Source organism: Hippocampus comes, unplaced genomic scaffold, assembly GCF_001891065.2.
Source record: "Hippocampus comes isolate QL1 unplaced genomic scaffold, H_comes_QL1_v1.1 scaffold260, whole genome shotgun sequence".
NCBI lineage: Eukaryota > Metazoa > Chordata > Actinopteri > Syngnathiformes > Syngnathidae > Hippocampus > Hippocampus comes.
Window position 1 is genome coordinate 487,434 of NW_017805378.1, and position 12,359 is coordinate 499,792.

General features: G+C 43.7%; 2 protein-coding genes across 6 annotated transcripts in view; one reads left to right on the forward strand and one right to left on the reverse strand.

Annotated features, from left to right (window-relative positions):
* The window catches only part of rapgef1b (Rap guanine nucleotide exchange factor (GEF) 1b), a 158,244-nt gene that overhangs the window by 52,599 nt on the left and 93,286 nt on the right, over window positions 1-12,359 (forward strand). The gene's annotated exons all lie outside the window — the stretch shown is intronic.
* ntng2b (netrin g2b) overlaps window positions 1-12,359 on the reverse strand; it is a 64,780-nt gene that overhangs the window by 50,212 nt on the left and 2,209 nt on the right. For 2 of the 4 annotated variants that reach the window (XM_019872137.1, XM_019872140.1), the window contains exons 1-2: window positions 11,713-11,967; window positions 9,563-10,082 (exon numbers count right to left, since the gene is read on the reverse strand). In XM_019872137.1, coding sequence (XP_019727696.1) covers window positions 9,563-9,841 — 279 coding nt within the window. In that variant the 5' untranslated portion in view covers window positions 9,842-10,082; window positions 11,713-11,967. The other 2 variants (XM_019872138.1, XM_019872139.1) reach the window with 2 other exon arrangements.

The following is a 12,359-nucleotide window of genomic DNA, read 5'->3' on the forward strand; positions in this document are numbered from 1 at the left end:
TTCAATTTTATTTGGTATGCATTTGTAGCAACAGCATGATAACATTTATTTGTTTTTATTTGCGTTTTATATTCATATTGATAATTCACGTTTTGTCTTGGATAATAAAGCACGGTTATGCATAATAAATTGTATGCATAATAAATATTCACTATCACTGTATGAGGTAAGAATCAACAGCTTTTTATCACATTTACACAACACTTTATGAATACAAGTCATGAACAAATCTTAAATATGGCAGGGGATGTGTTTACTTTTTTAGTTTTGATTTTGAGCAGCAAATTTGGAGTTACATTTTGGTGCTCACCAGGAATGCATAGGCAAAATTGCACAAATTTTCACTTGAAAGAATAGTGGCGATCTTGGGATTTTTTTCTGTTCAATTTTCAAACTGTAAATTTCATACACTTCATCTTCAGCATGTTTAGTGCCACTTTTGTAAGTAACCACGCCCCCGTCCGGGCCACGCCCCCGTCCAGGCCACGCCCCTTCCGCTTTTTTCATCACTCGCCATTGCCATGTATGCCTTATGAGCCATTCACTTTGTCAACATTTTTCTTTTTTGTTTTTGCCAGAATTTGACTTGCAAGCCACAGCCACTAATAGATTTTCAGATGTTTATTGAATGGGACAAGCAGCCAAACGCACATTGATAAAATGAAAACACTCACAAGGGCCATGAAGGAGGCATTTGTTCGGTCAACTGTGTTAACTGGAATCAAAGCTCCTGAAAACTCACTGGGCCACATGCCTTAATGGCACACATGAATACTATTGTGTGTATGTGACTTGCAGCAAAAGTGTACTTCATCAACTTCAGTTTATTTCTTTACATTCGATTTTTATCATGTTTTAATATTTATTTTTACAACACAGTGCTGCAAAGTATTTTACTTATTAAAAATGTATAAGAAAAAAAATAACAGGGGAGGAATGCATGAATGGCTTTTCAATTCACTCGGCTGGCAAAAAAAGGAATTTGCTTCTCGACGAAATTGGTCAACAAAATGAATTAAACTTCAAGGTACCACCCACTGTAATACATAAAAAATGTACAAATGGATGCCAAATTTCTAATGTCTTCAGTTGAAATGAAACATGCTGATTTTCATCAGCCTTTTGTGACCTTGTGTGAGAATTAATTATCGTGGATGTGAAGTAATATACTATATGGGAGGGCGGGGCATTTTTTCCCCCTTTTTTTATGATCCTCCCGCACAAGGGACGCAAGGTTGCATTTAAGCCCTTTGTGTGCCCGGCATGTCCTTCGTGTCCTGCTCTGCCAGCATCGCCTCAGTGTATCTATGCCAGGACACACACACACACACGCACACACACACACATATACCGAGATCCGAGCCAACTGCTGCGGCAGGTGGCCCGCACTGCTAAGCCCCTCCAGCAATTATCCTCCCCGCCATCTCGTCTCCACGACAACAGCCTCCATGATGCCACGGCCTTAACCGACTTCCCGTTCGCGTTGTTTTGAAACAATTGAAAATATGCTTTTTAAAAAAAAAAAATTTCGAATACGCTTTTCTAATTTGCACCTCATACGTACAGAGGCATCTGAAAATATGAGTGACCCGATTTATGCGATTTTTAGCTGTTTCAGCTGTATGGTGGGAGTGAACTCAACTCCGGTTACTTCGCAACAAGCAGCAGTTTGGCTCTTTCTTCTTTTTAACATTTTCAATTCTCCAAGACGATTGAAGCTATCTGTTACTCTCAGTTAAAGTTCACTGTCAAACTGAACATGAATCCAACTCATTGTGTTTTTAAAGCAACCATATAATTTTGCTTTAAAGTCTGCCATTTTATTTTAATGGATAAGAATAAGAATTAGAAAACCTTTGATTGTCTTACAATGGAGACATTTGCAATCTACAGCAGCAAAATTGGTATTTGCATGCACAAAATAAATGTTGAAAAAAACACATTTTGTTGAGTAAACACTGATGCACCTTTCGAACCCAACTGTGATAGGGTTAACGCTGCAAAATAGACAGACTATATATTCTAATTGTCATTATTTTTTTTTTTAAATATCATCTTATCCGGGCTACGCTAACATGTACAGTACACCTGGCCGGTGGTGAAACAGCATTCTTCTCTCTTCCTCTCCTTCCTTCATCCCTGTGCCATCTCAGCCACTTCCGGAACGTTCTATAAGTTATATGACCAGCAAGGGGAATAAAGTGTATAAGGGACGCTGAGCAAACACACAATATATTTTGTTTTGGGATGGAGGGAGGGGGGGACATCAAGTGAAATGACCCTCCCGTTAAAAAGGCCTCAGAGGGGCTAAGGCAAAGGATATTGCCTTTTCATTTATGACGCTCATCTTTTATCTTGTGAGATGTTTTCAAGCAGAGAATGCCGCATATGAGTATGTTATCTAGGTTAAACAAATATTTAGTGCACTTTTCATTACCTGCAAATAATTTGCAAGTTGGCACGCAGATGGCGCTCATCTTTACTTTGGGGGATTTGAACGGGCACTGAAACTGAAAGTCTGTCGGATGCAAGCTTAATTCGCCGTGCTCTTTCACTGTGTTGTATTAAACTCGATTTAAATCAAAAATGTTTTGAGTATAACTAAACGGTGGGACAGAAGAAAGGTCGATTTGTCTTAAGGGAATTGTAGTTTATTTTATGATTCACTGATTATTGTGTTTTATTTATCTTCCATTTGACAAATGCTCTGAATAAAAAAAGCTACGAGCTGATTGATTTGGAAAAAAAATATCACAACTTTCTTTTTGGCCGCTTGACGCTTTGAAGAATAAAGATATCAATTACAGGCAGAGAACATTTGACATTTATACAATATTTTGAAAAATGGGCAAAAATCAGGTGATTTTTTTTTCCCCTGATTTTTTTTTGGGGGGGGGTGAGGGGGGTGTTTGAATGTAATCATCTTATGTCTTATGTAATGTCGAAAAAAACAACAACCTGCAAAAATCTGCTGACTTTGAACTGGCCAGCCAATTAATCGGTCGTCCCCTAATACTCAGACTAATGAAAATAAACTTAAAAGCTTTTTTGAAAAAAGACCGATTAAAAACGGACAAATATGTTTACAGAAGACCTAATTAAAACTAACTGAATTTCAAAAACAAAAGTCAAAACGAATGTAAAACTATAATGAAAAAAATCCCTGCCAGCCCAAAGTCAGGTCCTCGCATCGACCCGGTTCCCTCCTCACTGCGAGCCGTCAGCAAAAAACACCCCCAGCACCGTGCCATACAGTGTGCGTAAGGCCCTGTGGCCGATCCCTCTTAGTCCTGACTCGTTTAGGCACAAATCTCACTTAGAACTATCCTCGCATTATGCCAACACTTCACATTGGAAGCTGCATCCCTTCCCATCCTCCCGGTCCACCGTGGGAGGGTGCATATTAGGACGCTATCATGCCCCCCCTTCTCTTCTCCAGCCACCCTCCAAGGGAGGCGTGGCGTACAGTTCGACGCTGGGCTTGGGACTGCCCTTTCACGCGGCCTTGAAGGCCCACAGCTGGCCTGGCGGGGGGCCCGTGCGGGGTCGGCGGCAGGTAGCGTGGCCCCTGGCCCAGTCTGAGAAGAGCCCATCCACTCCACCAGCTGTCATCGTCCTCCCCGTTAGTTTCCTTTGCTTCCTCCCCTTTCCTGTCTCTCTCTCTCTCTCTCTCTCTCTCTCTCTCTCTCTCTCTCTCCTCTCTCTCTCTCTCTATTTCCCCTCTCATGTCTATTTTTAGAGCTTCTAAAATGGGCATTGTGGAGCAGGGAGGTGTGTTGTGTTTGTCTCTGAGACGGGACCGGCGCACGCGCTAATGTTCCCGCAACAGCCCGTTGGCATCTGCTGGGCTGGAGCTGCAGGAAAACGCAGCATGGGAAGATTGGGCTTCAAAGCCCAAATAACGACCAGCGTTCTTGAAGGCCTTATAACGTTGTTTTGTATTGACTCGATGGTACTGCGTGGTGAAGCTCGGCTCTTGGACGCTGCAAGCCAACGTCGCGCCCCGCGCCACACACGCCGGCAGCTTGGAAGGAGAATGTGTTCAATTCTAGTTTGATTTTAGTAATGTAAGGACTTACAGAAGTACGTTCTTACATCACTATAAGTCTCATGTATGATTAGTCGAGCAGCATCGAGCAAGTCATTTTCAACTTAAAATAGCAATAAAAACATCATCCGAGTCATCATGATCTGCAAAGAGGTTGAATCAAATGAATTTGTTGTTTTCCGCAAAAATGTTTAAAAAATAACATAGGCAACTACGCTACATACGAGCGCTAGGCAAGTACGCTAACACTGTGACCTCCCTAATACTGACTGATTAGATTGCTGAGTATGCTTAGTAGTTTTTTAAAACGTGTTTTTACAATATAAAGGCAAGTCCAAATTTAGTTACACTCAAGTCGCTGTCACGTGAAAATAAATGTCTTCTCAATTTAAGATAAGATAAGATAAGAAAACCTTTATTAGTCTCGCAATGGAGAAATTCCCAATTCACAGCAGCAAAGTTATGAATGGAAGAAGTAGAACAACAAAATATAGGAGCTGCTGGAAAGGCAGCCACTCACGCGGCGCCATCTTGAAGTCAAAATAACACAACACAACACATCGGACACAGACAGTCGTGCAATCTTCACCACTTTCCTGCATACACTTTGTTGTCTGAAGCAGTTATAGATGAAAGAGGAGAGGATCAAAGTGTCCTTTTTACCAGTGGATCAGAGACGTCATGCTGAAAATGTGCACGTCTGCTACAAGCTAAGTTTTGAAAGCAAACACGAAGCTGTAGCGTCCACTGACAAAAAGAGATTAGTTCACTACTCCTGTCCCACGTAATCCGCTTCAAATCATCAAATGAGTAGTACTAGAGTGTCATACCAGTAATTTTCCAGTGTTATTCCAATGCTGTGTGATATTTGTGTGCACTAGTAGGACAACTTTGCTATATTAGTACACCAACTACATGTTAATAAATGGGAAAAACTGTGCACTACTTGACATGGATAATCACTACAAAGGTCCATGTACTAGTACGCTGTTTGTGATCATTAGTGAGGAAATTCAAAACACTACCAGTAGGATTATGTTTTACGAGTAATATTATTCCGCACAACTGTAAGCAAGGCTCATCAGAGCACTTGCAGATGGCTGCCTACTCGGGCGCCATCTTGGACTTCTTTTCATTTGACACATTAAACAGCCAACCAACTTTGAATGATTACAAAAAAAAATCAAAATAGTAAAAAAATCATTCTCACTGCTCTCTGCTGTGGGTGTGTCCGCTAAATGTGCTGAAACCACTGCGGTCAATCAAATGCCACTTCTGTAACCCTGCCAAGCAACAACGAGGCACTCTAAAGTGGCCGTGCCAGCACAAAGCCTCAGTCCCAATGCAGGTAGTCAAGTCGGAATTTAAAAAAAAAAAAAAAAAAAAAATATATATATATATATATATATATATATCTCCTGCGTCCTCACAATTCACACCAAGTGCTCATATATCACTGGGCTTCAAATTTAGCCACGCCCAAATATCAGACAAACAATGCTTTATCTTCAACCTTCTGTCCTGCATGCAATAGGTTTCAGTTTTTGCACATTTTCAATTATCTTTGGACATGCCTCATGCCTGACACAAATCTCTAAATTCACTTTTCAAGATGGTTTAAGATAAGATCAAAGAGGTGCTCTTGATTAAACAACCCTAGTAATCCGCTTTTGACTAATGCTTGTATTCCCTTATTGTAGGAATGCAAAATCATATTGAAGCTTATCCATTTCTGCGAGCTATTGACGTCATTTTAACTCCCATCATCCGCAGTACAGTACAGTAGCAACTCCAAAGCTTTCTGCCGCCGCTCCCTCGCATCGACAGAAGCCAGCACACGGAACACGCTGGCCCCGCTTGGCAGAGCTTGTTGCACTCCCGGCGTAAAAGAAGAAAAAAATAACGAGAGAAATCGGGAAAAAAAAAAATAAAAATGAAGCCTCCCCATGGAGAAAGTACAGTAAAGCGAAAGAAAGCAGGCGGGGATAGCGCACCGTCACATCAAAAACTCCCTGAATCCTCTCCAGTTTTTAGGAACACGTTGTCACCGGGTGAAGGTGGAAAGTGGGAGGCGGGGGAAAACAAAAACAATTTTGCATCTTTTTTCCGCAGTCGCTTATGTGAAGTCTTATTAAAGACGAGCAGCTCTGCCCATAGGGTGATTTTCCACCCCCCCAACCCCCGCTCGTTTTTTTCTGTGCCCCAAGTTTCCCCTGGATTTGTGGGATTGCATGCAAATCTATGGCAGTTAAATAAGAAGTACAACTTTTCTGTTCAGCTGCCAAATCCTTCAGGCGGGGAAAGGAAGAGTGCGAGAGGGCGAAAGGCTTCACAGTAGACAAATAGATCAGATAAATGTACCTTCCCTGACGTGTGCACACTTTAATTAATCATCTGATCGAGTGACGAATGGCGCCGATCAGATTTGAATGCAAAAAAGTGGATTGAGACAAGCTTTTGGACAAATATCATCCACCAACATCTATATATCAGTATTGTACCGCAGAGAATCAATCATTTTCCCCCCCAGTCCGTCCCTCCAAAATGATTTTTAAAAAAACCCATTTAAAACAAAAAATAAAATAAATCAGACTAATCCGAATTACAGGATTAATAACGATGGCAGCTCAGCACACTTGAGCAAACGAGCTGTCATGTCATATTTTACCGATCCGGTCAATGATGTCATTGATCGATAGGCAAATGATGAAAATGGATTGAGTCACACCATTACTGTCATTGCTAGTTTAAGAAGTCAAGTGTCAAATGTTACTTTGTGTTGGATGTTGACTGTTGATAGCACCGATTTCAATGAAAGAAATTGTGTATTGGGCCATACAGTCCTCTCATGTTTTTCTCAGCAACGTTGGACTTCAGAGTTCGAGAATGAAGCAGATTGTTCAAACTTTATGTTACTAAACCATGTTTTCTGATGTAAAACATCGGTAGGACAGCTTTTAAGGCAAACAAAAAAAAAAGCAGACTGAGAGTCATAAGGTTTATTTGGCAACACAGGACTGAAGAAGTTGAGAATGGAGCCGACCATGTTGATCATCCAAATATTGGAAGTCAAAAGTGACACCTTAAACGGCCAAACGAGGCGATAGGAGATGAGCTCACTGCATCTCCATTCCCTGAAGTAGATTATCAGACATACTGTGAAAGTTTTCTTTTTTGGCAAAAGAGGCGTTCAGATGGTAGTCATAAATTAGTCAGCGAATGAGGCCCACTCATCGCGCCTCACCTGCCAAAGAAACTGTCGTCGCTCAGCTTCTCCAGCCCCGCGCGTCGCCGCCGCCTTCGCCTCAGCCACCAGACGCTTCCGACACAAAGTTTAAAGCGCTGACTCGGATCCCACTCCTTCCCGTCCCGTTCCGTCCCATCCCGCCCTCCCATCATCTCATCAAGCCCGGTGGCGCACTCTCCGTGGATGGGCCATCGTCGGGCCGGCCGACCCTTGTAAGGAAGCCCATTAAGGAGCCCATCAATATTTAATCTGAGCTCACTCGGAAGCAGAATTGCAGAACTTTCCAGACCCGAGCCATTAGGGGGCAGATGTCAATACGTCACCGCCGTCTTGGGCTACAAGCCCGCCCTCCCCGCCCACCCTTCCCTTCTCTGGAGGAGTCATCCGAGAGGCTTTCTGGAGACTTGTTTCCGCTTCGTCTACATGAAACAAATCATTAACCATTAGGTGTCCGCCACTTCCTGTCGGATGCGAACGACTGCGGAACCCCACGAGACGGTAGATGACAGCTTGTTTGTTAAAACAAAACCCACGATGCTATATCTTGTTGGACTTTTGGGCTCACAGCTGACGAAACAGGTCAGGTGACTTTCTGCCGACGGGTAGCTGCTTAATTCTCGTCCATAAAGCTTGAATATATGAATACTTGAGCTGCGAGGAGGGTGGAGGGCTGGCCCGCAGGCTGGGGCGCGTTAAATATTGCTGACATCTTAACGAGTTTGCCAACCGAGGTTTGTCCTTCATTGTCCTTGCTGCGCAGTCGACCCAAAAAAAAAAAAAAAAAAAAAAAGGTACCATCTATGCATTTTAGTGGCAACATCACAGTGAACCGAGCCCAGGTGCGAATTGCAAAAATCTTGCAAAGTGGTTTATTTTAGGAACTTGGCCAGTTAATCTGTGTGTTGTAATTTACAGCAGCTCCTGGTGAAAAGTTTTCATTTTCTATTTGTGCGTTTGACTCTTTGTCCCCCTTCGATAAATAGCTGAATGTGCACCTTATATCACTATCCGCCACTGCATGGCAAAAAAAAATAAAAAATTCTTAAAATAAAAGATTGCAGAAAGAAATCTGTAAAGTATCAGGGCATGAACGAAGATGAACTGTGATAAAGTGGGGGAATACTGTCATGGATTTGCAAGCAGCACCCCATTAGACGGACGCAATGCCAACTCGTTGCACTTATGTCATCGCGCTAGCTAAGAACCCTAGAGATCTTAATTAAATCACCTTTGCCTGCGTGTCGTTTAAGCTTCCTGCTTATTTTCCGTGGTGGGAAATAAGCACGTGCAAATACTTTGTGACTCTGCTTAAGTGGATTTTTCTGGTATCTGTACTCTACTTGCATGAACGACGGTGGCAACAGATTTGTAGAAGCAAGATTCCCTTTCCGTGGCCCTTTTTAAGATGTTCATAAAAAAGGGAAATTGTTTTTTTTTTTTTTTTCTTCATTTCATGTAACAATTGACAGTAAAAATGGTTTCCGTCAAGTCCCTGTAAAGTGAAAGTAGAAAACGTATTCTAGGTGACGAGAGGCGCTAGCCACTAGCTAGCTAACAAACGAACAAATTTAGTGGATTCCTCTCGTTTGGTGGGGCTCATTGATGACCTCACCTCCTCGCTTGGGGAATTTAAACGACTCCATGCTGTTTTGTAAACTGTGGCATCAAGGGAGGATGGATTTTTTGGGGCGTGGACATGGCTGCTAGCTAACGGCGCGGTGAATTTGTGTTGGATAATCACTGATGCAAATGAAGGCACTCAAGTTCTGATTTAATGGGGGCGGGCGACTCTTGCCAGATACAGAAGTGCATTTCTTGGCACCCTTTCAGCCCCCCCCAAAAAAAAATTACCCCCCCAAAAAAAAATAACAGTTGAATGTTCAAACAATTCCGTATGACAGTTCTCCTTTTGCCCATTTTCAGCATTTATCTTGTATGATTTTAATACGTCTCTGACTTCTTTAATCTAGAACAGCAGGTCTGTCCTTCTATTTTTATACTTATGTACCAGTCCTTCTCCTTTTACGAGAGATTTTGAAGTAGGTATACTTCTATTTAAGTACAGAGTGTTGAGTACCTTTAGTGGAACTGGAATGGGTGTGCCCGAGAATCATGTTTTCTTCAGTCACACTCGTAACGAATGCCCAATTGCCTCATTGGATACCCCTGACCTAAGCACCCAAGACCCCCCCCCCCCACTGCATGCCACTGCCCCCCAAGCCATGCCCTTAGAGCTCTCTCGACTTCACACGCAGCAAAAAACTCACCAGGGTACAGAACCTCTCGGGCGGGTTCCCGCACGTGACGCCGGGCGGGTCCACCTTGATCCTCATGTAGTCTTTCATGGACTCAGCCCGAGGCTGGCACGCGTAATGCTCCCACACGGAGCCGTCATCCGTGCTCACCAGAGACTTGCATAGCTCGTACTGGCCCCCCAGCGCGGAGGCCGAGCAGTGCAGCAGCAAGAGCGCTACCCAAAGGAGCATGGCAGGCGGGGTGGCGGTCGGGGCTCGGTGGAGGGGCGACGCGCATGGGGTGCCGATCATAGGGAGACGTCGGACATCCTCGGTTGACTTTCACTGGCCGATGAAGAAGTGACTGCAAATGTCCCCCGGGACGGATCCGGGACACTCTTCCTTTCTCGATTGGGCTTTCGGGGTTTGCTTTTGGGGAATGATCCTGGCGTGCAGTTTAACCATAGTGCCGCCGAGAGTGCGGGATGGCGTTCACACAGTTACGTGCCTCAAAGCCGAGGTCAGGGCCGTGTCTCCGGCCCTCTTGATTGTCCTGCAGGGTGGAACATGAACAAATTTTCACAACTTCACAAATTCTGTCACTCCGCGCTACATGACAAGTGCTCTCCTCTTGTGCTTCATATATGAAGAAAATAGTCTTGTCTATCGATCCATCCATCCATCCATCCATCCATCCATCCATCCATCCATCCACTTTGACTGTGACTGACTGACATAAGCAAGTGGGCAAGTGACTTGTGCTCTGCGTGGAAGACTTCTCAATGGAAATTGAAGCCACAAAGGCACATTAGATGTTGGCAACGTGGCAAACAAAGTGATGGAAAGCGAGACCATCCGAGCTTTATTTATGACGTTAGAGTTGCGATGCATCTAACTTGAGAAGCGGTCGTAAGCCACTGCGTTTATTGTACTTCAAAGTCTGTCAACTGTTGTGCGGTTAGCAGCATTTGTTTTTCTAAATTAGTGTTTACAAAATAGTTGGTGTTGTGATTTTACCACAAAATACTATCGGTGATGTTTTTTGCCATCGTGCACACAAGAAATACACACAAAATAATACTAAAACCAATTAAACTAAAACAAAGCTTTTTGGAAAAACTACAACTTAATTAAAACTAACAAACCCATTCTGGAAACTAATTAGAGCTAACTAAAATATAAAAAAACAAAATAAAAAGTATAATGAAAAACTATTCTAACCTCTGGTAGAGTCACGGGACTCCATAATGACGACAATTTTGTCAGTCGCCAAGCGCAAATACATTTTTTACATTTGCACAATTGACACGGAGGAAGAAGTGTGGCTCAAGTCGCTGGCACCGCCCATGAGTGGGAGCCATCGAGTCCATCTCCTGTCGCAAGAGCATTTAATGATTTAAAAAGGTGCTGTGGAAGAGTATGCGCGAGGAATTAAACTATAAAGCACTTAAAGGAGTTTATAAAAACATGATGAATACGTGTGGGCGAAAGGGGCACACTTTGTATTTTTCATGTGTTTATGTGGAGAGTGTGCATCTGTTTTAGTTTCTGATTGTAGATGCAATTAATTGTGAAGGGATCGGATTTAGACAACTTGTTCCTACTCTTTTTTTTGGGGGGGGGGCAGGAATACACTGTGTTTTGGTATTGGACTTTTTTTGTACTGTGTGTTAGAAAACAAAAATGTTTATTCACTCAAAAGAGAAAAAAAAATTGTCATCCATTCCGTACTGAGGTGACCAAAATGAGGCCCAGAGGCCGTTTGTGGTCCGTCTTAAATTTTCCTGCGGCGTACAATAAAACTGGCATTTAACAGGAGATGGAACTTTAATTAAAAAAAAAAAAAATGCAGGAGTGGGCTCCGTTTCTATGTTGAAAAAATGAGCCCCTCCCTTTTGATAAATGTAAGAATTTCAACGTGGCCGTTGCATTTTTGCTCTTTTTTTCTGTCAAAAGTTTAGACAGCGCTGATTTCAATTGAAAAAGGGACTTCCCCGAAAACCCCCCCTTGCCACCCCCACCCCAATGCCCTACTTTACAGAGCACGTGGAGTTACTTGTGTGTCTTCATTCAATCCAATTCGGATCAGTACCGTAAAGCACCCCATCCACACTTGTCCCACTGTCTCGTGTGTCTTCGCCCCCGGAATGAAAAAGTCAAGCAAGTGCTCCGTCATCACTTACTAGTCGCGCGCATCCGCGGGACGGTCGCCGTCCTCCCCTCTCCTGGCGGGACCGGCGCCGATCATCCGCTGTTGTTTCCTGTCAGTCATGAAGAAGAAAAATCCGAATGAAAATTAAAAAAAAATGTCTTTTGCTAGCACGGGCGAGGATGTCCTCGACGGCGCAAAAAGGAGTATCAAAAAGTAGAAAATGTTGACTCGGAGGGGAAGGCTGCTCGTCGTCTTCCTCCTCCCCTCCCGCTTTCTCTCTCTCTCTCCTTACCGCGCCTCCTCTTCTTCCTGCTTCTCTTGCACACTTTACGAGCTTTACTCGGGATGCTGAAGGGCGCTCACTCCCTCACTCGCCCATCCCCCCCACCCCTCTCCCTCTCTCTCGCTCCCTCTCTCTCTCTCTCTCTCTTTCTCTCTATCTCTCTAATACCCAACCCAAATCCTTCTGCTAGTCACTTTCAATCACTATCCGGTCCTCACGCCCCGGGCCCCGCCCACATTCTCATTCAGCAAGGGCGGTGCACCCTGCCCGGTCCCCATCCCAGGTGGTCCCGAGCTGCAACGACGTAAAGTGTGCACAGGCTTCTGCCGCACGCATGCACACCTCCTCCTCACAGATGTCTTTTTTTCCTACCCCGCCCACACCCCCTGCTCCCC